This window comes from Thalassophryne amazonica, chromosome 9 (genome assembly GCF_902500255.1).
Source record: "Thalassophryne amazonica chromosome 9, fThaAma1.1, whole genome shotgun sequence".
NCBI classification, from domain to species: Eukaryota; Metazoa; Chordata; class Actinopteri; order Batrachoidiformes; family Batrachoididae; genus Thalassophryne; species Thalassophryne amazonica.
The window spans coordinates 115,744,867-115,768,700 of record NC_047111.1 but is presented as its reverse complement, the minus strand read 5'-3'; the positions used below and the strand labels follow the sequence as shown (position 1 = coordinate 115,768,700).

The following is a 23,834-nucleotide window of genomic DNA, read 5'->3' as shown; positions in this document are numbered from 1 at the left end:
TGACGGACGACTGAACCTGATCAGTATACAGAAGCTAAAGAAGGAGTTAGAACAGCAACATAAAGGTGATGAGAAAAAGATGCAGAAAGTAGGGGCAGATTTAGTGGCATTTTGGGAGGAGGAAGCAGAGAACAGACAGAAGGGAGCAGAGAAACGACGATTAGAGAAAGCAAGGAAAAAGAAAGCTGTAGGTAAGGCAGAAGAAGATGTGATAATTCAGCACAGAGAGCCAGAACAGCCTCAACAATCACCGCCGGCTGGATCGTCGGTGACAACAACACCCTTATCTCCTCTACCAGAGGATGACGATGTACCGCCACCACAGTATGATTTGGCAGTAAAACCTAAGGTAAAAAGTGAAAAACCAGAAAAACCACAAACACGCAGTCAAGCGAAAGTGCCTACAGCCCCTCCCATGGTGGAACACAGTGACCAGGGAGGTGCCTATCCTATGGTAGAAGTACCAAATCCTCGTGCAGGAACAGCAGGACATCGATCAACCATGCTCGTATATCGAACATGGAATGCTGATGATATCAAAGCAGCAGTCGACATGATACCATCGCCACATGTCGATATTGAGGGATTTATGCAGGATATAGAAAACATTAGAAATTCTTACCACCTTAATGGACCTGAAGTCCAACAGGTGTGGATGAAAGCATGTGGCCCTAAATGGAGTCAGATACACGGGGACTGGAATCCTGCAGACCAACAAGGCGTACCACTGACACATGATGATCTAGTCTTGAAAACAAGAGTGGAAGCTATGATTACACGTGCAAAAGGTGTGTTAGGACCAAAGATAAATTATACTGAAATTACCAGGACAACACAGAAAGAAGGAGAACCATGGACAGAGTTTAGATGCAGATTTGAGAGTGTATTTAGGGTCCATAGTGGCATATTGCCAGGAACACCAGTGTATGAAAACAAATTGAAAAATATTTCACCTGTGAAGCTGACAATGACCGATTTGATTCATGATGGCAACTCAACAGCTGTCATAACAGTGACAGGTGCCACTGAAGATGTTTTAAAATTGAGATTCACAGGTATGCCATTACATGTGTCACTTTGTAAACCATATTTGACAGAATGGCAAGAATTGGGACTGACAGTCATAACAGCTTTGTCAGCCACTGATTGGAGCAGAGTTGGACCACGAACGGAGTTCAGTCCATCAACTAAATTGTATAAAGTGCCAGTTAATGTCTCATTGGTGCTGACAGCTGGAACACACATTGATGTGTCCACTTCACAATCCTGAGTGTTTCAGTTGAGTCCTGAAGATCTTCTCTCTTCGGTACCATCAGGATTGTGGACAACAGGTCCTTCAGACGTAGGACTGATAAAAAATGCACAACCTGTAGTTATAAGACCAAAAACAGAATACAGACCATGTGTAAGACAGTATCCATTGAAACCTGATGCAATTGAAGGAATCAGGCCAGTAATAGAGAATTTATTAACAGCAGGAGTAATAGTGCCATGTCCAGATTCACCATGTAACACACCCATATTCCTGTAAAAAAGGCTCCGCCCTCAGTGGGGTGGAGAATGATTCAAGATCTGCAGGCAGTAAATGCTGCTGTGATTAAAAGAGCACCATGTGTCCCAGATCCACACACCTTGTTAAATTCGCTGAGACCAAATTCTAATAGTTTCTCAGTAATTGACATGAGTAATGCATTTTTCTCTGTGCCAGTACACCCAGATAGTCAATTCTGGTTTGCTTTTACCTTTAAAGGACAACGATATACATTCACCAGATTACCGCAGGGTTACGCAGAGAGTCCAACTATTTATTCTCAAGTCATGTCAGCATGTTTAGCTAATTTCGTTCCACCGGCAGATAGCCAACTGTTAGTGTATGTCGATGACATCTTGATTGCCTCTGACACACGAGAAAACTGCATAACTGACACAGTAGCATTATTATGTTTCTTATTTGATAATGGCCACAAAGTGAGTAAAAACAAAGTTCAGTTGTGTAGGGATAAAGTAAAATATTTAGGACATGAATTATCAGCCACAGGGCGAACGATCCTGTCTGACAGGAAGGAAGCAATTTTACACGCTCCAAAACCACAAACCAAAAAGCAGATGATGTCATTTCTTGGACTGACTAATTACTGCAGGGCATGGATTCCCTGTTATGCAGAATTGACTAGTCCACTTTCTGATTTGATGTACAAGGATGATATTTCAATGTCAACCGTGTTGGAATGGAACAAAGATGCTGAGGAAGCTTTTGTAAAAGTAAAACAAACAGTGTCATCCACAGTTTTGGCACTACCAGATTATAGTAAACCATTCATTCAAACAGCTGATTGTAAGAATAAGTTCATGACTAGTGTTTTGGTTCAAGTGTATGGCTCAAAATTAAGGCCAGTTGCCCACTACTCATCTAAATTGGATGCAGTGGCAAGTGCTCTACCACCATGTGTACAGGCTGTTGTTGCAGCCTCTATGGCTGTTCAGTTGACACTGAAAGTTCCACATGCAGTTTCTGCACTTCTGTTGCAGACAAACATGAGCCTTTTGTCCCCAGCAAGACATCTTTCGTGTATGTCCTTGCTATTATCACAACCACACCTTACGGTAGAGCGCTGTACAACATTGAATCCATCCACATTGATACCTTTACCTGAGGATGGTGAGCCGCACAATTGTCTTGATGTAGCTACAGTCTGTACGAAAGCACGCCCAGACCTCCAGGACACACCCATCCCAAACAGTACAATTGTGTATGTGGATGGTTCTTCCACTAAAAACGCTTATGGACAAACACAATCTGGATATGCTGTTGTCACAAATTCAGAAGTATTGGATTCTGCTTCATTGCCATCGTCATTTTCAGCACAAGCAGCTGAATTAGTTGCTTTAACTGCGGCTTGCTATCTGTTTAAAGGTACGGCTGTATCAATTTATACAGACAGCCAGTACGCTTTCAGCACAGTGCATGTGTTTGCAAAACTGTGGGAAGAGCGTGGAATGGTGACATCATCTGGAGAGCCAGTGACTCATGCCACTCTCCTAACTGCACTACTGAAAGCTGTGAAGTTGCCTCAACAAATTGCTATATGCAAATGTGCGGCTCACACCAAAGGCTCTGACAGTATTTCAAAAGGAAATGATTTTGCTGACAGAGCAGCAAAAGAGGCAGCAGCAGCTTCTTCTATTTTCTTGTACAGGAAACTACTCCAGATTTGCATTTAGGTCATACACTGCTTGCTGACATGCAACAGCAGGCAACTGACAGAGAAAAACAAATGTGGATAGCTAAAGGGGCTACGTATGCAAATGATTTGTACGTATGACCACAAAGAAACCCATATTGCCAAAAAATATGTTTAAATGGGCGGCTATTATGAGCCATGGCGTGACGCATGTCTCATCAGGGGGTATGATATCGCAATTGCAATCTATTTTTTGTCTTTATGGGTTCGATGCATATGCAAAACAGCATTGTAGAGCATGCATGATATGTGCAAAACACAACTCACAAGGCAATTTGAGACCCCAAAGAGGTAAATTTCCAACACCACAATATCCCTTTCAAGTGATTCATATGGATTATATACAGCTGAGTAAACATGAAGGGAAGGAATTTTGTTTAGTCATAATTGATGCCTTCTCAAAATGGGTAGAATTGTTCCCTACAAAACATGCAGATTCACTTACAGTGGCTAAAGCATTATGCAAAGACATCATCCCACGATTTGGAATACCAGAAACAGTCTATTCAGATAATGGAGCGCATTTTGTTAATACAATAGTGCAATACATAGGAGAAGCGCTACAGGTTAATCTCAAAAATCATTGTGCTTATCATCCACAAAGTGCCGGATTAGTGGAAAGGACAAAGGGCACAATAAAAATAAGATTAAGGAAATGTATAGAAGAGACAAAACGAACCTGGATTGAATGTTTGGACCTAGTAAAATTGTATATGAGAATAACACCAACACCATCAGGGTTAACACCATTTGAGATACTTTATGGACGACCATATCGTCTACCAATTTTGACATGGATACTAAAACAGCAGATGAGGAACAAACATTAGCAAATTTTATGAAAAAGACATTAACACAGAAAGAGATAACTTAAACACATTTACTGCCGAATAATTTTGATCTTCCACAGGACGGCCTTCCAGTAGTCTAGCCAGGAGACTGGGTGTTCATCAGAGTCCAGTCCTCGTTGGGAAGGTCTATACCAAGTGCTGTTAACAACACCAACTGCAGTAAAGATAGCGGAGAGATCAACGTGGATACATCACTGTAAGATACAGCGTGTGTTGGCTGCCTCCACAGTGTAAGGGGAAGTCTGGCTACAAAGAGAGTCTATTTAATTAGCAATAGATTGTCTTAATGCCAGTGAAGCAGGGAGATCCTTGCACTATTAGGTGAGGTGGCTAACAACACTGTATCCTAGCAATCATGACTGAACTACAGCAGACCCCGGAGCGGCGTGCTCAGCGCCGCCGCTGCCGGACTGTTGGTAGGGCAGCCGGTTGCGTTGTGATCTTAGTGTGTTTCGTGCTCCTCGGATTCCTGGCCTGGTGGTTGACCCAAGAATTGCAGCTCACTGTGGACCGAGCCAGAGAACAACGCAAGCAACGTCAGAAGAGGTTTATTCATAATGTACCTCAGTGCTGCTTTTGATACTGTTGACCATAAAATTTTATTACAGAGATTAGAGCATGTCATAGGTATTAAAGGCATTGCGCTGCGGTGGTTTGAATCATATTTGTCTAATAGATTACAGTTTGTTCATGTAAATGGGGAATCTTCTTCACAGACTAAAGTTAATTATGGAGTTCCACAAGGTTCTGTGCTAGGACCAATTTTATTCACTTTATACATGCTTCCCTTGGGCAGTATTATTAGACGGTATTGCTTAAATTTTCATTGTTACGCAGATGATACCCAGCTTTATCTATCCATGAAGCCAGAGGATACGCACCAATTAGCTAAACTGCAGGATTGTCTTACAGACATAAAGACATGGATGACCTCTAATTTCCTGCTTTTAAACTCACATAAAACTGAAGTTATTGTACTTGGCCCCACAAATCTTAGAAGCATGGTGTCTAACCAGATCGTTACTCTGGATGGCATTTCCCTGATCTCTAGTAATACTGTGAGAAATCTTGGAGTTATTTTTGATCAGGATATGTCATTCAAAGCGCATATTAAACAAATATGTAGGACTGCCTTTTTGCATTTACGCAATATCTCTAAAATCAGAAAGGTCTTGTCTCAGAGTGATGCTGAAAAACTAATTCATGCATTTGTTTCCTCTAGGCTGGACTATTGTAATTCATTATTATCAGGTTGTCCTAAAAGTTCCCTAAAAAGCCTTCAGTTGGTTCAGAATGCTGCAGCTAGAGTACTGACGGGGACTAGCAGGAGAGAGCATATCTCACCCGTGTTGGCCTCCCTTCATTGGCTTCCTGTTAATGCTAGAATAGAATTTAAAATTCTTCTTCTTACTTATAAGGTTTTGAATAATCAGGTCCCATCTTATCTTAGGGACCTCATAGTACCATATTACCCCATTAGAGCGCTTCGCTCTCAGACTGCGGGCTTACTTGTAGTTCCTAGGGTTTGTAAGAGTAGAATGGGAGGCAGAGCCTTCAGCTTTCAGGCTCCTCTCCTGTGGAACCAGCTCCCAATTCAGATCAGGGAGACAGATACCCTCTCTACTTTTAAGATTAGGCTTAAAACTTTCCTTTTCGCTAAGGCTTATAGTTAGGGCTGGATCGGGTGACCCTGGACCATCCCTTGGTTATGTTGCTTTAGACGTAGACTGTGTTTCATAATTATTGTATGGCCTTGCCTTGCAATGTGGAGCGCCTTGGGGCAACTGTTTGTTGTGATTTGGCGCTATACAAGAAAAAGTTGATTGATTGATAATGTGAACGAGACAGATGGACACCCTCATATATACCATACTAATATGTGGTACAGATATGTTCATTTATTGGCTATGGAATTACGTTACTAATTGTTATGTTTGTTCGCAAATACCTATATCCTCAACACACCCAGCTCTGACGGCTAAACCGTACCCTGCTAGGGTGACAGAATGTCTTATCATACGGATGCATAATCAAACTGTATTTCGGGGGCAGTTCTAACACCACTTGCCTCAGTGCAACCACTTATATGTTAGGGATTTCAACAGAGGACGTACAAGCGTGCCCAAGTGCTGCTCCATTGACTAGACTGAAGGGAAACGCAAAAATATCATCACGTTAAATTGTCATCACAACGGCCATTCCCAAATTGCTTTTACGGGACAGGGAATAAAACTGTAGGTAAAATTAAGAAACGTCTGTGTACCCAAACGTATGTTTTATCAAATAATTTAAGCCTAGCCAAAACATAATATGTGGATGGTACTTATCTTCATCACATTGGACGGGGATGTAATTATACAGGCTCCTGTCCATGGGGAACGGATGAATCATGTGCTTATGTTAGTAAGTTTTTGCTACCACCTGTAAATGGTACTCCGGTGTATGATGACATCTATTGGCTTTGTGGTTCGAGACTGTACATGAGTCTCCCACCAAATTGGGGTGGTGTGTGTGCACCTACCCAGGTGACTGACCATACATATGTGGTAGGACCTCCACAGAGAAGAATGGCAGCACCAGACGGAGGAGATTGATATACCCAGATGTGTTACCACATGATCACATGTGGGGCTCGGATGTACTAAAGGACCAAAAAATTGTGGTCTGTAGGAGATAAAATAGCACATTCATTGTTCCCCTGGAATGGAGTGGGAAAAAATTCATTAATGATTGAAACTCTGAATTATCGATTGGGTCTGTTCACGAATGTAACTAAAAAAATAGTAGCAGCTCAAAACACTGAAATAGATGCTTTACGTACCATGGTGATGCAAAATCGCATGGTTTTAGACTTGCTTACTGGTTCACAGGGAGGAGTTTGTGTTCTGCTGAACACAACATGCTGTACTTTCATCCCAGACTCCATTCATTCAGTGGATATGCAGGACGCATTGGAAGAGCTGAATAAACTTCGTGATGCAATGCATAAAGACACCCTAGCCGTGAACCGGTGGAATCCCTGGTCCTGGTTGACTTCAGGACCATGTTGGCCTAATTCTGATTGGACTTTGCATGTGTTGTGTGATCCCTTAACAATGGTTGGCAAAATGGTGTCAAATACATTTGTACAGTGTAATCTGGCCTTCCAACAAACTATGCCAAAATATCAAGCATTGAAACAGTCAGACCTTAGTGGAGAAAACTATAATGACTGTACTGAGAATTATGATGATATTGAAAAGCTCACAACTCCAGTTCAAGCTTGAACTGTTGACGTGATGAGTTAACACACTCTTAGCCTATGAAGCTTTAGCTGAAAAAGTAATAAGACAAGTGGTGTAGTCGAATAATACAGAAAAACGGTTCATTTATACCAGTCAGCCGAAGTGATGTATGGTGGTGGTGTGGTGATAACAGAATCTTTGACAGACTGCCACGAAATGTGTCAGGTTATTGTGCATTAATATCATTATTGTTACCCATGACCCCTGAAGACGTTACGACATATGCAGCCTCTCTTATTCCTGAGGATTGGCAGAAAGGCATAGCCAGACATAGAGTAAAAAGAGATTGGAAAGGAGCTGGAAATCCAACATATATTGACGCAATAGGAGTCCCCAGAGGAGTGCCTGACGAGTATAAACTGGTTGATCAAATAGCAGCTGGATTCGAATCTTCCATCTGTTGGTGGTGTTCAATTAATAAAAACGTGGACAGAATAGATTAAGTTAATAAACTAACTAACTAAGCTGGGTGATGCCTACTGTATGTTTAACAGGTGATAAACAGGTGGGAAATGTTAAGGATTTTATATATATATATATATGTTATCACTGTTAAACATTTGTACTTTCGTCTTCTTTCTTATGAAAACGGTGTTGTGCTGTTTGCACCTAACCCCGAGAATGCATGTGTTATTCAACCTTGTTTTAGCACTCTGGGGTCAATCTGAGCTGGGAATGAAGGGCTGGATGTACTTATTATTATTATAATATAACTTTGTTTTCGCAGCCTCTAACGACTGGGAGTAAGAGAACGTTTTGACTGTTGTGATGTGGTGCTTAGTGTGAAGGAGTGTGAAGGACAGGACACTTCAGGCAGATGCAGAACAGCAACTGCAACAGACGAACGAGATGTGCTGACCTGTGTAAAAGAAAGTGTTCTTCCTTACAGCTGCACTTATTGACGTATGCGTTTATGTTACGGGAAGAAACTTGTCTTGCGTCATCACCCCCACCCTTAGGACAAGTTTTTGTTTATGTGATGAGGGCGTCTCTTAATAAAAAGAGCGGAAAAGCAGGCCAGACTTTAGTGTAGCCTTGGTGTACAGCCTGACTGCACTCCGCGCGTAAAATTTGACTTTCTGTCTCACTGGTGTTTCTTGACTCTGTTTGTCTTGTTAAAGGTTTTAAAAATGTTTGGAGGAGAAAATACCCAACACGCGCAACAATACAGAACACTATTCTTGACCGTGCGTAATGGTTCCTGATAATTCTCCAGCAACACATGCCATTAATCGTAACGTGTGGTAACAGGTCGCAGCAGTTCCTGAGGACACCTGACGCCTCAGTCCCGAATCATCACATTCGTGATCAGCGGCCAAGAATGTGTACTTTGTGGCATTCGTGACTTGTCGTCGTTATGTGTAAACACAGCATCAGATTCAAAAGCTCCACTATGAACTACACATATCACTACAACTACCAATCCACACATAAATACATTTGACATCCTCACTGCTTTCAAATTTTACAAGTCATTTAAAATGCCCATTTCATTTCTGGAAAATACCTGCATTGTCAAAATATATTTTGGTGCACATTCACCATTACTGAAATAAGTGCCACCCAGCAAGACACGCAGCAAAGGATAAGCCTGCAGTTGATGAAGGAATTCCTCAGTTCCAAGAAGGTGCCCAGTGTATCGGACCCATGCTTTGGTGGAACGCAGCCTTCATTTCCCATTGGCATTGATTTGATTAAACCATTCAATTTATCATTTAGTCTGTAAAATGTCACAAAATTACATTCAAAGCCAAAAGGAATTAATGGTAAATGGACAGCATTTATATTGCGCTTTTCCATCTGCATCAGACGCTCAAAGCGCTTTACAAATAATGCCTCACATTCACCCCGATGTGAGCGTGCTGCCATACAAGGTGCTCACTACACACTGGGAGCAACTAGGGGATTAAGGACCTTGCACAAGGGCCCTTTCCAGTCAGGCTGGGATTTGAACCGAGGCTCTTCTGGTCTCAAGCCCAATGTCTTAACCACCAGACCATCACCTCCCCTCATGACTTCCATCCATCCATTTTCTTCCGCTTTATCCGGAGTCGGGTCGCGGGGGCAGCAGCTCAAGCAAAGCCACCCAAAAGCGTTTATTCCAAGAGACCAAATCTCAAAGACATTCAGTTACAATGATGTAAATCCTACTCAGTGCACTAGACTGAGTAGGATTTACATGTTTACATGTTACAGGGAACATGTTCCTATGTGCATATGACAATAAAATTCTTTTGAATCCTTTGAATCCTTAGACTAGACAATATTTGGCCTAGTGCTTGATAAATGACTTCAAGAGATATTTACTTGAGGGATTTTTGAGGGACATAGCCTTTTAAAAAATTGCTTAAACAGTCTGAGTGGCACAGAGGAACGTACCAGCAGAGATAATCCCCAGTAATCACCAAAGCATATGCAGGGTATATCCTACAAACAGGCATAACAAAGGATGAATTAAACAAGGAGGAGGATTGGGAGGTGGAGGGAGGTTCCATGATTCCAATTGCAGCACATGAAGTGAGTGTAAACACACATTAAATAGAGTGCTTGGAACGAGTCAGGTGAAATAGATCAGTGATTTATGATGAAGGAAGCATTGATGCTCACTGTTATTAGAAGAGCAAGCATGAAATTAATAGTCAGTCTGAGCGAGTCATAAACTTGGTGAATGAGTGAATGGGTCAGCAAAACTTCTGTAAGTAACTCCATAAAAACAAATACATAGTCAGTTCTGAAATGTTGGGTTATAATACAAGTACAACTCTGATTTTGGGCCATGTTGGCATCTTTTAACACACACAAATAGGTCTATCCAGTTGCTAGTGAAGACACGCTGGTTATCTAAGCTGCATTTGAATGAAACTGCGCTATATTCATGGTTAAATGAATGTGAATAGGTTAAGTCATTGCATCAAATTAAATCCATCATTATTTTATCAACTGCCACAATTGGTCCAAAAAATGTCAACACATCAAATGTTGAAGTAATTTTCTCTCCCTTCTTTTTTGCTGCAGGAGGTCATGATGTCAGATTGGATCGGCACTTTGATTTGGCCAGAAGCACTTTACCACTTCCAGAAAGTTTTCACAGCGCTTCACTTTTTCCACATTTTGTTATGTTGCAGCCTTATTCCAAAATGGATGAAATTCATTTTTTCTTCAAACCTCTACACACTATACCCCATAATGACAATGTCAAGAGGGTTGGGTTATTTTTTTAGTTTTTTGCAGATTTATTAAAAAAAAAAAAAAAAAGACTAAGAAATCAGATGTATATAAGTATTCTCGTCTCTGCTGTTTGCGGACGATGTGGTTCTGTTGGCTTCGTCAAATCAGGACCGTCAGCATGCACTGGGGCGGTTTGCAGCCGAGTGTGAAGCATCCGGGATGAAAATCAGCACCTCCAAATCCGAGGACATGGTTCTCGACCGGAAAAAGGTGCTTTGCCCTCTTCAGGTCGGTGGAGTGTCCTTGCCTCAAGTGGAGGAGTTTAAGTATTGTTCACGAGTGAGGGATGAATGGAGCGTGAGATCGATAGACGGATCGGTGCAGCATCTGCAGTGATGCGGTCGCTGTATCGGACCGTCGTGGTGAAGAGAAAGCTGAGTAGGGGGGCAAAGCTCTCAATTTACCGATCGATCTACGTTCCGATCCTCACCTATGGTCATGAGATTTGGCTCATGACCGAAAGAACGAGATCGCGAGTACAAATGGCTGAGATGAGTTTCCTCCGCAGGGTGGCTGGGCGCTCCCTTAGAGATAGGGTGAGGAGCTCGGTCACTCGGGATGAGCTTGGAGTCGAGCTGCTGCTCCTCCACGTCGAAAGGAGTCAGTTGAGGTGGCTCGGCCATCTTTTCCGGATGCCCCCTGGACGCCTCGCTGGAGAGGTGTTCCTGGCACGTCCCACTGGGAGGAGGCCCCGGGGAAGACCCAGGACACGCTGCAGGGACTACATCTCTCGGCTGGCTTGGGAACGCCTTGGGGTTCCCCCAGAGGAGCTGGGGGAGGTGTGTGTGGATCGGGAGGTGTGGGCGGCTTTGCTTGAGCTGCTGCCCCCGTGACCCGACTCCGGATAAAGCGGAAGAAAATGGATGGATGGATAAGTATTCACAGCCTTTGCCATGAAGCTCAAAATTGTGTTCAGGTGCATCCTGTTTCCACTGATCATCCCTCTGGTGTTTCTACAGCTTAATTACTGTCCACCTGGGTAAATTCAGTTGCTTGAACATGATTTGGAAAGACACACACCTGTCTACATATAAGGTCCTACAGTTGACAGTGCTTGTCAAATCACAAACCAATCATGTAGTCAAAGGATTTGTCTGCAGACCTCTGAGACAGGATTGTCTTGAGGAAGACATATGGGGAAAGGTACAAAAACATTTGTGCTGCTTTGAAGGGCCAAATGAGCACAGTGACCTCCATCATCTGTAAATGGAAGAATTTTGGATCCACTAGGACTCCAGCAGCTGACAGTCCATCTAAACTGAGCGATCGGGGGAGAAGAGTCTTCTTCAGGGAGGTGAACAAGAACCCGATGGCCACTCTGTCAGAGCTCCAGCATCCCTCTGTGGAGAGAGGAGAACCTTCCAGAAAGACAACCATCTCTGCAGCAATCCACCAATCAGGACTGTGTGGTAGAGTGTCCAGACAGAAGCCACTCCTTAGTAAAAGGCACATGGCAGCCCACCTGGAGTTTGACAAAAGGCACCTGAAGGACTCTCAGACCAGGAGAAACACAATTCTCTGGTCTGATGAGACAAAGATTGAACTCTTTGGTGTCATATTTGGAGGAAACCAGGCACCATCCCTACAGTGAAGCATGGTGGTGGCAGCATCATGCTGTGGGGATGTTTTTCAGCAGCAGGAACTGGGAGACTAGTCAGGATTGAGGGAAAGATGAATGCAGCAATGTACAGAGTAGGGCTGCAGCTATCAATTATTTCTGTAATTGAGTGTTCTATCGATTATTCTGGCGTTTAATCGAGTAATCGGATAAAAAGTGCTTTTGCGTTTTTAAACAACATCAATAGTCCAGAGCTCTTCCTAAGCAATGGCACAATGTCCCTGTGCCAAAGTCTTGACATTTTGCTGAAATGGTGATGGGATGTGGCTTTCTGTTCTGTTTTTTTTCCCCCTCAACTTCTAAAATGTAACCATTTTGTTTTTTTGTTTTTTTAAGGTTGGTGGACTGGATCTCTATGTGATTTTTTTATTTTATCCCTGTTTCTCTGTGATTCAGCAGATGCATTTCAGCAGGAGGTTGAACATGCAGCCTTGCAGTTATTATTATTACTTTAAGTTACCGTGTTTGTGACGCGTTGTTTGTTGCCCAGATAAAGTGAAACAGTGCGAGTCTGAACAGAAGCCGGCTTCAACTGTGGGTACGTGGCTGTCGGGTCATTTTTTTAATAACAGACAAACACACTGATTCACTTTAAATGTGCAGTAAGTCTGTTTCAGATGATCAGTGTGGAGCCTCTTTCTCTTAAAAGGCTTTATTTTATTCTCTGTCGCATTGGAAAAAGGCAGCTTTAAGGGCTAAATTATTAGCTGTTACACGGCCTGTTCGCATGCTCTAGTCTTCTCCTGTTGTTTTTCTGGGGATGTTACAGCGCCACACACAGGCCTGGCATATGTACTACAATGTTTAAACGAAGCTTTGAGGCACAGAATTTGCTTCAATCATTTTTTGTAATTGAATTATTCGAGTTATTCGAGTAATCGTTTCAGCCCTACTACAGAGCAGCCCAGTCTCATGTTTTTTTTTGTGCTCCCATGACAAAATGAGTCAAATTTTCATGACGGGGCTTTTGATAACTCATTATTACTAACCCTACTCTCACCCCCAACCCTAACCATAACCAAAACCTAATATTACTCCTTCCCCCCACCCTAACCATAACCACCCCGACCCCCCGGCTTCACTTTTAATTTCGTGCAGCCATCACAGAATGAATTAGAATGAATTCATCCTGCCGTGACAAAAATGAGGCATTTTTCATCACAATATCACAAAACAATAGATTCATGTATATTTTGTGCTGCTGAATCACGACTTGCCGTGAGACCAGGTTATACAGAGACATCCTGGATGAAAACCTGCTCCAGAGCGCTCTTGACCTCAGACTGAGGCGACGGTTCATCTTTCAGCAGGACAATGACCCTTAATACACAGCCAAGATATCAAAGGAGTGGCTTCAGGACAATTCTGTGAATGTCCTTGAGTGGTCCAGCCAGAGTCCAGACCTGAATCTGATTGAGGTGCTGCAAAGAGGAATGACCAAAACTGCCGAAAGATAGGTGCACCGAGCTTGTGGCATCATATTCAAGAAGACCTGAGTCTGAAATTGCTCCCAAAGGTGCATCAACAATTGAACAAAGGGTGTAAATACATCAGCCCAGTCTCATGCTTTTTTCTTTCATGCTCCAATCACAAAATGAGTCACATTTTTGTGACAGTTTTGACACTTTTTTTATTTTACTATTTCTAACCCTACCCCATCCCCTAACCATGACCATAACTTAACCCTCTTAATTTTAGTTATATTTAGTTGACATTCCAAGTCACTTTTATGATTATTTGGTGAAATTGATGTGCACTGCGCTGCACACAACACTGTGTCAGTAATGATACAAGTGAACCACTTTCTAAGAAAGACAACGTATCACAGACAGATAAAGAGAAGTATAAGCCGACAGACATGACTGAGATATGGGTGTTTCAGCAGGAGCTCCAACCTGAGCCATCCCTGACCTCCCACAACCCCTCTCCACCATTTCCCCCAATTCCTTAGCCACCAAATCTTGCAGTGTCAGAGACCACATGGTCCTCACAGCATGGCCCTCTTTTCATCAGAGCTTCTGTACAACGCAGCACACACCACAGGTCACCACTCCAACATCAGTGAAAAGAGCAGAGCCCCAAACCCCCATCGACCAAACGCCAGCGCTACATCCATCAGTGAACGTGACAGCCTGCATACATGTTATGTCCACTTCTACAATCTTAAATGTAGTTGTGGTGTTATCACTGAGTCAGCTGACTGTTTTTATTCCTGCAATGTCTTTTTTTTTTTTGGAGTGGGGGGGGGCACCCCCTGCAGTTTTTAAGCATATTTCCCTTAAACTATATAAGCATCTGAACCCAAGTTATGGCATGACCTTTCAATGATAAATAACACTGGACAACAACAAAGTTTTATCTGAGTCACAGTCTCCACTACTACCAATCTTCTATGATGAGTAGAAGGTCAGATCAGATGTAAGAGCATGTGCTGAGACTGTGTCTTGCTGTATCCACCATGTGACGGAACCACCCTGGGTACCGGATGGTAACCACTCAGGTAAACAACCAGTCCAACCACACCTGTCAAAAGTAAAGATCTATCTGGTGAAACATGGGTGGCATCCCCTTGGTCTTCTCCACTTGCTGGAGTCCTCAACACTGAGGCACCTTTTGTGCAGGACCATGCCCGGAGAAACACATCACATACCTCAAATGTCAAAGCTGATTTCCCCTCACTACGCAAGTGATACTCCTCATCTGATTCTCACAGGTCTCACAGTCTGGTGCCTCCGTCATCCCAGACAACATTCTTTCCTCCTTCTATGCTGGGATTCTGGACTCTGTTGCCCCTTTTCCAGTGTAAATCCACAAAACCAAGGACAGATCCCTGATTAGATGATTCCAGCCGTGCCCTTAGGCAGCGCTGCTGCCAGGCAGAATGAAGGTTGAAGAAGGACAGATTATACATATCATTGGAAATTCTAAGGAACTGCTTTACTGACTTTCAAAGGGCTGCGAAAGAGACAAAATGCTGTCATTTATCTAATATCGACTCCCGCAACAGCCATCATCCCAGAGTGCTATTTAATACAATTAACTCTGTTATAAACCCACGCACCACTGCTCTGGTTGATGTTTCTGTAGCTATGTGTGAAAAATCCTGTTTTTTTGATAAGGTAGCTTCAATCGGACGACTGACCAGCAGCAATCTGAATTTGAACGCTAACCTGACTGATCCTCTGCCACACTCTACTGTATTTGAACACTCTGAACATGTCTTTTGTATCAACTCTCGCTAAAATAATGCAACATCTGGAACCCACAAACTGCCCCTTGGACATTGTTCATGCTAAAGAGTTGGTTGAGATATTTAATACTGTTGGTCCTAGTCTACTAACTTCTATCAACTCTTCACTCAGTTTTGGATCTGTGCCAGCTGCCTTAAAACATGCTTTGGTTGTAAACAAGAGTACTCTGAGAGCACAAGATCCTCCGCTGGCAAATGCTGCTGTGGTACAAGTGCTTGCTACATTCTGATAACATTTCAAGGTATGTGATAGTTCATTTCAGAATACAGACACCAACTCATGAAACTGGCAGTGTCTAGGTTTGTTAATCAAGGGCCATAACTCTGACAAAATGTGTCAACCTCATATGCATGTTACCAACATATAATAAGAAATTGTACCACGTTTCCCAAAATTCCTACTAAAAATGTGACAGCAGTTGATTTCAGAATGCAGGCACTCACTCCTGAAACTGGCAGTGTCTAGATTTGTTAATCAAGGGTTATAACTCTGGTAAAATGGGCCCAACTCGAACGATATGATAATATGTGTATTACCAACCTATAACAAGGACTTGGACCAACTTTCACAAAGTTCCTCCTACAAATATGAGAGGAGTTGATTTCAGAACACTTATACCCTTTTTTGGGATGGATGGACAGACAGAAATTGGCAAGACATACCATAATCCCCCTTTGGACCTTCAGCCAGGGAGGGATAAGAAAACCTCATCTTGACTCATATATAATTTTAGACCTGTTTCTTGCTTGCCCTTTCTTTCAAGGTTTTAGAGAAAGTTATTTTTTTACCCAATTACAGTCATCTTTCGAGAGCAATTCTGTCTTTGAAATATTCCAATCTGGTTTCAGGTCCCATCATAGTATTTAGCCTGCTCTGCTGAAGGAACATCATGACACTGCTTTGTCTGTGGATGTCAAATGCCCTGTGTTACTAGTGTTGCTTGGCCTTCGCAAGTGGTCTTCGATACTGTGGACCACTCGGTCCTCTTATGACGCCTGAACCAACATGTTGGCATCTGCACCCGGTTTTTAACAAACACTCCCAGATGTGGGCACATTACCCCATCCTCTACTCTCTGCGCTGACTTACCATCCACTGTCAAATTAAATTTTAATATTTGCGTTTAAGGCTCTTAATGGTCTTAAGAGCAGGGGTGGTGGTCAAGTGGTTAGTGCTCTTGGTTTCAGTACTCAGCAGTGCAAACCCTACACCTGACACATTTCTCCATGTAATGTGGAGTTGCATCAGGAAGGGCATCCGGTGTAAAACTTATGCCAAATCAATATACAGATCCACCTTGGATTGGCGACCCCGAGTGAAAACAAGGGAGCAGCTGAAGGGACTTACGAATGGTCTTAAATCACCCTATTTGAGTGAGTTATTGGTGCTACGTGACCAAAGCAGAGCTCTGAGGTCATCCAATCTCCATCTCTTGGATGTCCCCAGATATAACTTGAAACACTGGGATGGCTGGGCTTTCTCAGTTGCTGGGCCCAGACTTTGGAACAAGCTCCCCACTGATTTATGCACCATCAATAATCTGGGTCTTTTTAAATCTAAACTTTTCATTTTAAAATTGCTTTTAACACTTAGTAGTACTCTGACATTTTATTCTGGTCTCATTCTGGTTTTAAGCACACATTTATTTATTTTTCTTAATTTTATTTCATTGTTCTCATATATAGTTTTTGTGTGGTCTGTTTTTACTTTTAATGGAAAGCACTTTTGTCATCTTTTGGGCTGTGAAAAGGGCTGTCGAAATAACAGTGATTGATTGATTGACTGATTGACTGACTGATCAATTCTCCCTAATTAACCATTTGTTTGACACAAACTCATTCCAATGGCACCAGAAACATCTGTTCTTGACCTTAGTTCACTGGTTAGTGTCCAAGTCTCACAACCATCCACTGAGATGTAAAGTATCAGGACTACAAAGACTTGGACCTTCATTCTCCTGCATAGATATTGGCTTCTTCCAAACAACCAAAGACATGAATGTCTCTGTGGAGAAAAGTGAATCCCTCTAAAAGTTTGATAGTATCCCTGATTTTTTTATTCAAGGAGTGTAAGTGAAATGAAAAAGAAATTGTCCACCACCTAATCTCAAACCGGCTTACATTCTTGAGAAAGTTTTTTTTTCTTTTTTAAATAACCTGTATAGCACTCATACACACATTCTAAAAGGCACCTCTGACACTTTCATAATACAAACAAGTAAAAGCCAGAAATTCACAGAAAAGAGAAATCACTTAATGAAATTAAACAACTGAAGCACACATCAATGAGTGCACTTGGCTGTGCTTGCATGTCTGAAAATTAATTCATTGTCAATTTTAAAGCAATTTAACATCACAATATGTAACCTTTAAATATAAAAAATGTCAGTGAAATCTCAATTTCAAAGTGTGTCTCATGAAAAAAATGTTTCACAGCCAAAAATTAAAGGACAAAAGCACAACTGCTCCCTCAAAGATGATAAGAGGAAGAACTCAAAAGTCACAGTTTGCTGTTGTACTTGCATCCATCTCTGCTGAAGCGTCCTCCATCCAAGCTCTTTTTTCCAGCATGTCAGAGGTGCTTAGTAACATTTCTCCACTTCCCTCCCCTGAGCTTACAGTATCTCTTCGTTCAGTATGCTGGATCAGAGCCAAAGATCACAAAGTTTTGCTGCAATGTATGTGCTTGATGAAAAGAAAAACAGCTATGCCGCTCCATTTACTCAGGAACAAATTCTCTGTCTTACTTGCTGTGCTTAGCGACGGAGTTTACAAAACCTGCCGATAACGGGCGCTATGTCTCCAGACCACATCATTTCTAAATGGAGAAATAAAACATGAGACAGACCTCTGACATTTCAAACGGAACCTCGTGGGAGGACAATGCTGTAACATTTATTTATAGTGAAGCCTACTGAGTCGACAAATATCGGTTTGTTAGATAACTCCACAGCTGACAAAATGTGACAGATGAGGCGCTTTCAACCAACTCGGCATTCAGTTTTCAGGCCCAGCATGGAAAACATTCATTGGCGATATCAAGAAGAGTGTGCCAGTCTGCTGCTCCGAGGCAGACATCTTGATACACTCATTAGCTCTTCTTCTATGAAATCACTTTTGATGCTGTCAACCTGGTTTTGTGAAAAATAAGGTGGCAGGCAGTACTTCAGTAAGTTTTTTAATAACCTAATTAAAACAGCATATAGATTGTAAAAACAATATGCAATACTGGTAGATTTGCGTTGCTTAAGAATCACGATATGTATAGAATCAACACCCAAGCACTGTGATATGTATCATATCAGAGTTGTGTGTATCATCTTAGCCCCAATATATATATATACGAGGGCTGTCAATAAAGTAACGGTCCTTTTTATTTTTTTCAAAAACTATATGGATTTCATTCATATGTTTTTACGTCAGACATGCTTGAACCCTCGTGCGCATGCGTGACTTTTTCCACGCCTGTCGGTGACGTCATTCGCTTGTGAGCACTCCTTGTGGGAGGAGTCGTCCAGCCCCTCGTCGGAATTCCTTTGTCTGAGAAGTTGCTGAGAGACTGGCGCTTTGTTTGATCAAAATTTTTTCTAAACCTGTGAGACACATCGAAGTGGACACGGTTCGAAAAATTAAGCTGGTTTTCAGTGAAAATTTTAACAGCTGATGAAGATTTTGAGGTGATTCTGTCGCTTTAAGGACTTTTCACGGTGCGAGACGTCGTGCAGCGCTCTCAGGGCGGCGTCATCAGCCTGTTCAAGCTGAAAACCTCCACATTTCAGGCTCTATTGATCCAGGACGTCGTGAGAGAACAGAGAAGTTTCAGAAGAAGTCGGTTTCAGCATTTTATCCGGATATTCCACTGTTAAAGGAGATTTTTTAATGAAAGACGTGCGGACGGATCCGCGCGTCGGGACGCAGCCGACGCGGTGCGGCGGCACAGGAAAAACACCTCCGTGTTGATAACCATTTGTAAAATCCAGGCGGCTTTTGATGGCTTTCAGTGGAGTGAGTATATGAGAATTGTTTAACAGGCAGGACATGTTCCAACTTGTCCTTAAGGCTTTCAACAGAGGTGTTTTTCCTGTGGCGGAGCATCGCGGCGGCTGCGTCCCGACGCGCGGACCCGTCCGCACGTCTTTCATTAAAAAAATCTCCTTTAACAGTGGAATATCCGGATAAAATGCTGAAACCGACTTCTTCTGAAACTTCTCTGTTCTCTCACGACGTCCTGGATCAATAGAGCCTGAAATGTGGAGGTTTCAGCTTGAACAGGCTGACAACGCCGCCTGAGAGCGCTGAGCGACGTCTCGCACCGTGAAAAGTCCTTAAAGCGACAGTATCACCTCAAAATCTCTCATCAGCCGTTAAAATTTTCACTGAAAACCAGCTTAATTTTTCGAACCGTGTCCACTTCGATGTGTCTCACAGGCTTAGAAAAAATTTTGATCAAACAACGCGCCAGTCTCTCAGCAACTTCTCAGACAAAGGAATTCCGACGAGGGGCTGGACGACTCCTCCCACAAGGAGTGCTCACAGGCGAATGACATCACCGACAGGCGTGGAAAAACTCATGCATGCGCACGAGGGTTCAAGCATGTCTGACGTAAAACATATGAATGAAATCCATATAGTTTTTGAAAAAAATAAAAAGGACCGTAACTTTATTGACAGCCCTCGTATATATATATATATATATATATATATATATATATATATATATATATATATATCAATCACATATGAGGCGCAAAAAACATGGTCAACGTGCGTTAGCACACTAGGCAGATAAAGTATCTTCGTACCTGAATGAAATGCATTACCATCGTAAAACACAGTCATCTGCCAATGAGACAACATATGCCAGACACATGTACTCAATGCACATATGTGACACACATTTTATATACAGTGCTGACAAAAGTTGTCACTGCCTTGGTGTTTTTCATGTTTTTTGAACTGATATTTTTTTCTTTTTTTAACTGCCCTGAACTAGAAGAATTTTGGGGTGTAATATATATATATATGGATACAATCTGGAGAAGAGACAGATTTCATTGGAAGGTGTAAATGGAAACTCAGTGATCCTGAGTTTGTCTAAAAATTAAACAACAAAATTACAGAGTTCCAAGTAACATGCCCTGTCCTACCACCTTCTGATCGTAAAGATTATCCTTTTCTACTGGAAGAAGAAGGAAGTACAGACTGACAAAGTCTTGACAGACTGACACCCTCCAACAGAGAATCCAAGATACCCTCAAACAACAGACTGGAAGAACTGTACCCTCTTAAAACCAGAGTCTCATATGGGCAGGACAAGTGCACAACATGCTAGAAACAGTATTTCTAAAAAAAATAATAATAATATATTTCTGGAACGCTTCCCTTTTCTGAAACAAAATGAACAAAGCACAACTGTTTATGATGCTGCCATCCTGAGAAAAATCCAAAGAAACACAAAATGGCCTCCAGGATAAAATATAACTTAAATTTAGAGGGCTTTCAATTTTGAAGTCGAAGATTCTTTGCAGACTAATTTCCAAAAGGTATGATGCCACATTACTTCCTCAGACTTAAAAAAAAAAAAAAAAATACAACTGCCATACATGTACACAGTGCAGAGCATCTTTATGCATCCATCCATCCAGCTGCAGTTTGGCAAGAAACATCAATATGCATCATAATACGCGCAATCTAAGCTTCTACAGCAGCTCAGATTTGTTGTAGGATTTAATGATGCTGAACTCACCATTATGTGTTTCTTGTTCAGGTGTTTCTTCTTCCTCTTGCCTTGAGGTTGCGCCAGCCGGGGGTTGTTCTCCTGGTCCAAGCGCTGGTGGCGGTGATGGTGATTGTTCTTGCAGTGCTCCACGCTCAGGCCGTTGGGAACTCTGGAGGGCTTCTTCTTGTGAAGGGGACCAGCCTGGTTGTCGGTGCACTCCTGGGGCTTCAGTGTCATGTTCTTCTGTAGAGACACAACCAGAGAGAAATATTACAGTGGAAACAAAAGAAACATTTTACCATCATCAATTCTCAATCCAATCTTATGGTGCTTCAACAGCAGATGATCTACTACAGTGAGCAGCGCATGAACAACAACAAAGGCATTTTACACAAGACAGCTTAATAAGATTTCCAATAAGAACTGAAAAAATGGAGTTATGCCAAACAGCTGACAAATAAATACATATAGGATTATAAGAGTATCCATGTCTGATGTAGAGCAAGTAGCTTAGAGGGATGAGGAGATGAGCTTGCAAAATGTAGACCTGGGCATGATTTAGGGTCACAATATCTGTCTGTATCCTTGGACAAGACACTTCATCTACACTGTCCTCATCCAACATAGGTACCAACCCTGGCTGAGGAAATAACCTGCATCCCTTCCAGCGGGAATCGTGGACATTCATCTTTCTCATGCTATGGAACAAAAAAAGCACCGCCACCAATGAGCCTCAAGGTGTATATAGGACTAACTTCTTCTTCCTCTTCACATCTGATTTAACCAGAATCCTTCAATCCTGACTGATTACAAATCCTGAATATGATTCAACATCATAAAATACGACAGCTTTCATAAGTGTGTATTATATGTAATGCGATTCAATTAGAAGTCTCACTTTCATAAGTCTCAATTTATCCCTTTTTAATTCGCCTCAGGTTTTTTCTTCACATCAGGTTTTCTGTAACATTTCTGTTACATTCTGTAACAGAAAATTCATAGAATGGGAAATGCTTTTTCTCTCAATTTGGTGGGTCACGTCGCTTTGACATTGTATATTCTACTAATATAAGTATACATACCAGGGCTCGAAATAATACGTGCATGTGCTAGTTTGTGCACGTATTATTCGAGCGGTGCACGTAATTTTATACTTCACTTTCACTGGTGCAAGTACCTTTATCCAAGATTTATCAACTATAAGCACCAGTAAATTGAACCAAAAAAGGAATAAATAAGGAAAAAAAAAAACAATTTCCAGTTTGTTGTCTTCGTCTTCCCTGCGTTTTATGACTCTCACACACAGAGAGAGTTGCTGTGCTCTATTTGTTGTGTTCACTCACGCACATGTAAACAAAGAAAAGAAACAAAACTGGCTGCGGTTCCTCTCTCTCTCTCTGCCCTCAAACTCTGTCATCATTGTGTTATAAACCAGTCACCATTTGTTTTATTATACATCTGTGTAGTTAATAAAATTATCCTTAACAACAATTAGTTTGCGCGCGCATGTGAAAAAAAAACTGTCTGCCGCTGCGGTTCCTTATGGATCCCGGAGAGGTCACTTAAAGTGACATTTTTTAATGGCGATAAATACGAGTTTGACCAAATCAGACAGCAGCTGGCTTCGACTGTGGGTACCCGGCCGTCGGGTCTACAGTCACTCACCACGTCGTGCAGACCGTGTGTTTTTTAAAAATAGACAAACACACTGATTCACTTTAAATGTGCAGTAAGTCTATTTCAGATGATCAGTGTGGACCGTCTTTCTCTTAAAAGGCTTTATTTTACTCTGTGTCAAATTGGAATTTTTTTTTTTTCGCAAACGAAGATGTCCAAACATCTTAAAATAGAGTTGGAAAAAAAGACAAACTTCTTCTTTAAGAATACTGGACGGGAAACTACTCGGCATCAACTCAACTCACAGTACAGAAATCTAAGTATGTTTGACAACTAAACAGTTGCCATGACAAAATTCAATGAACATTACCTCTGTCTTAATGGTTTCACCAGTTAGTGATGACATTAACCCTCTCCAAATTCTGAAAACAAACCCATTAGTTAAGCTGCTATCCCCATATTGCAAGCAATTATCTAAACAGATGAGTTTATATTGTGTGACAGCACTAATCAATAGAACTGCTGCTGAGAGATTATGTAATGCATCACAGTAACACTTGTGAGACAAAGCAGCTTTAGTATTTGTACAGAGCGACCTGTCTTTGTTCTCACTGTGGATCCAAGAGTCATTGATGTTGGTACTCCACGGACACTTTCAAACAGGTGTTGCAGCACGGACGCATCAGTGTGCACGCGGACTGTTGTACTGTTGAAGGACAGTGTAAAGTAAAGAAAGCTTCACAGGGGGATAATACTGCTACACACAGTATAATATGCTGGCAAAAAGACTAATTTATTGTCTAAATCTTCCAAAACGATACAGTCACTTTATCCACATTTTCTTATGTTACAGCTAGGGCTGCCACAAACCATTATTTTGATAATCGCCTAGTCACAGATTATTTTTGTGATTAGTCAATTAACTGGATCATACTTAAATTGCGGATTATCGTGCCAGCATGCAGCTGTTATTTGTCATTCATTGTTGCTATTGTGTATTATATCATTTAATTATGTATTTATTT

At 41.8% G+C, this 23,834-nt stretch overlaps 1 protein-coding gene across 1 annotated transcript in view; it reads right to left on the bottom strand.

Moving 5' to 3' along the window:
- Nucleotides 1-23,834, bottom strand: part of auts2a (activator of transcription and developmental regulator AUTS2 a) — a 975,777-nt gene that overhangs the window by 768,756 nt on the left and 183,187 nt on the right. Inside the window, 1 exon segment of the mRNA XM_034179013.1 lies at nucleotides 21,220-21,435. Coding sequence (XP_034034904.1) covers nucleotides 21,220-21,435 — 216 coding nt within the window.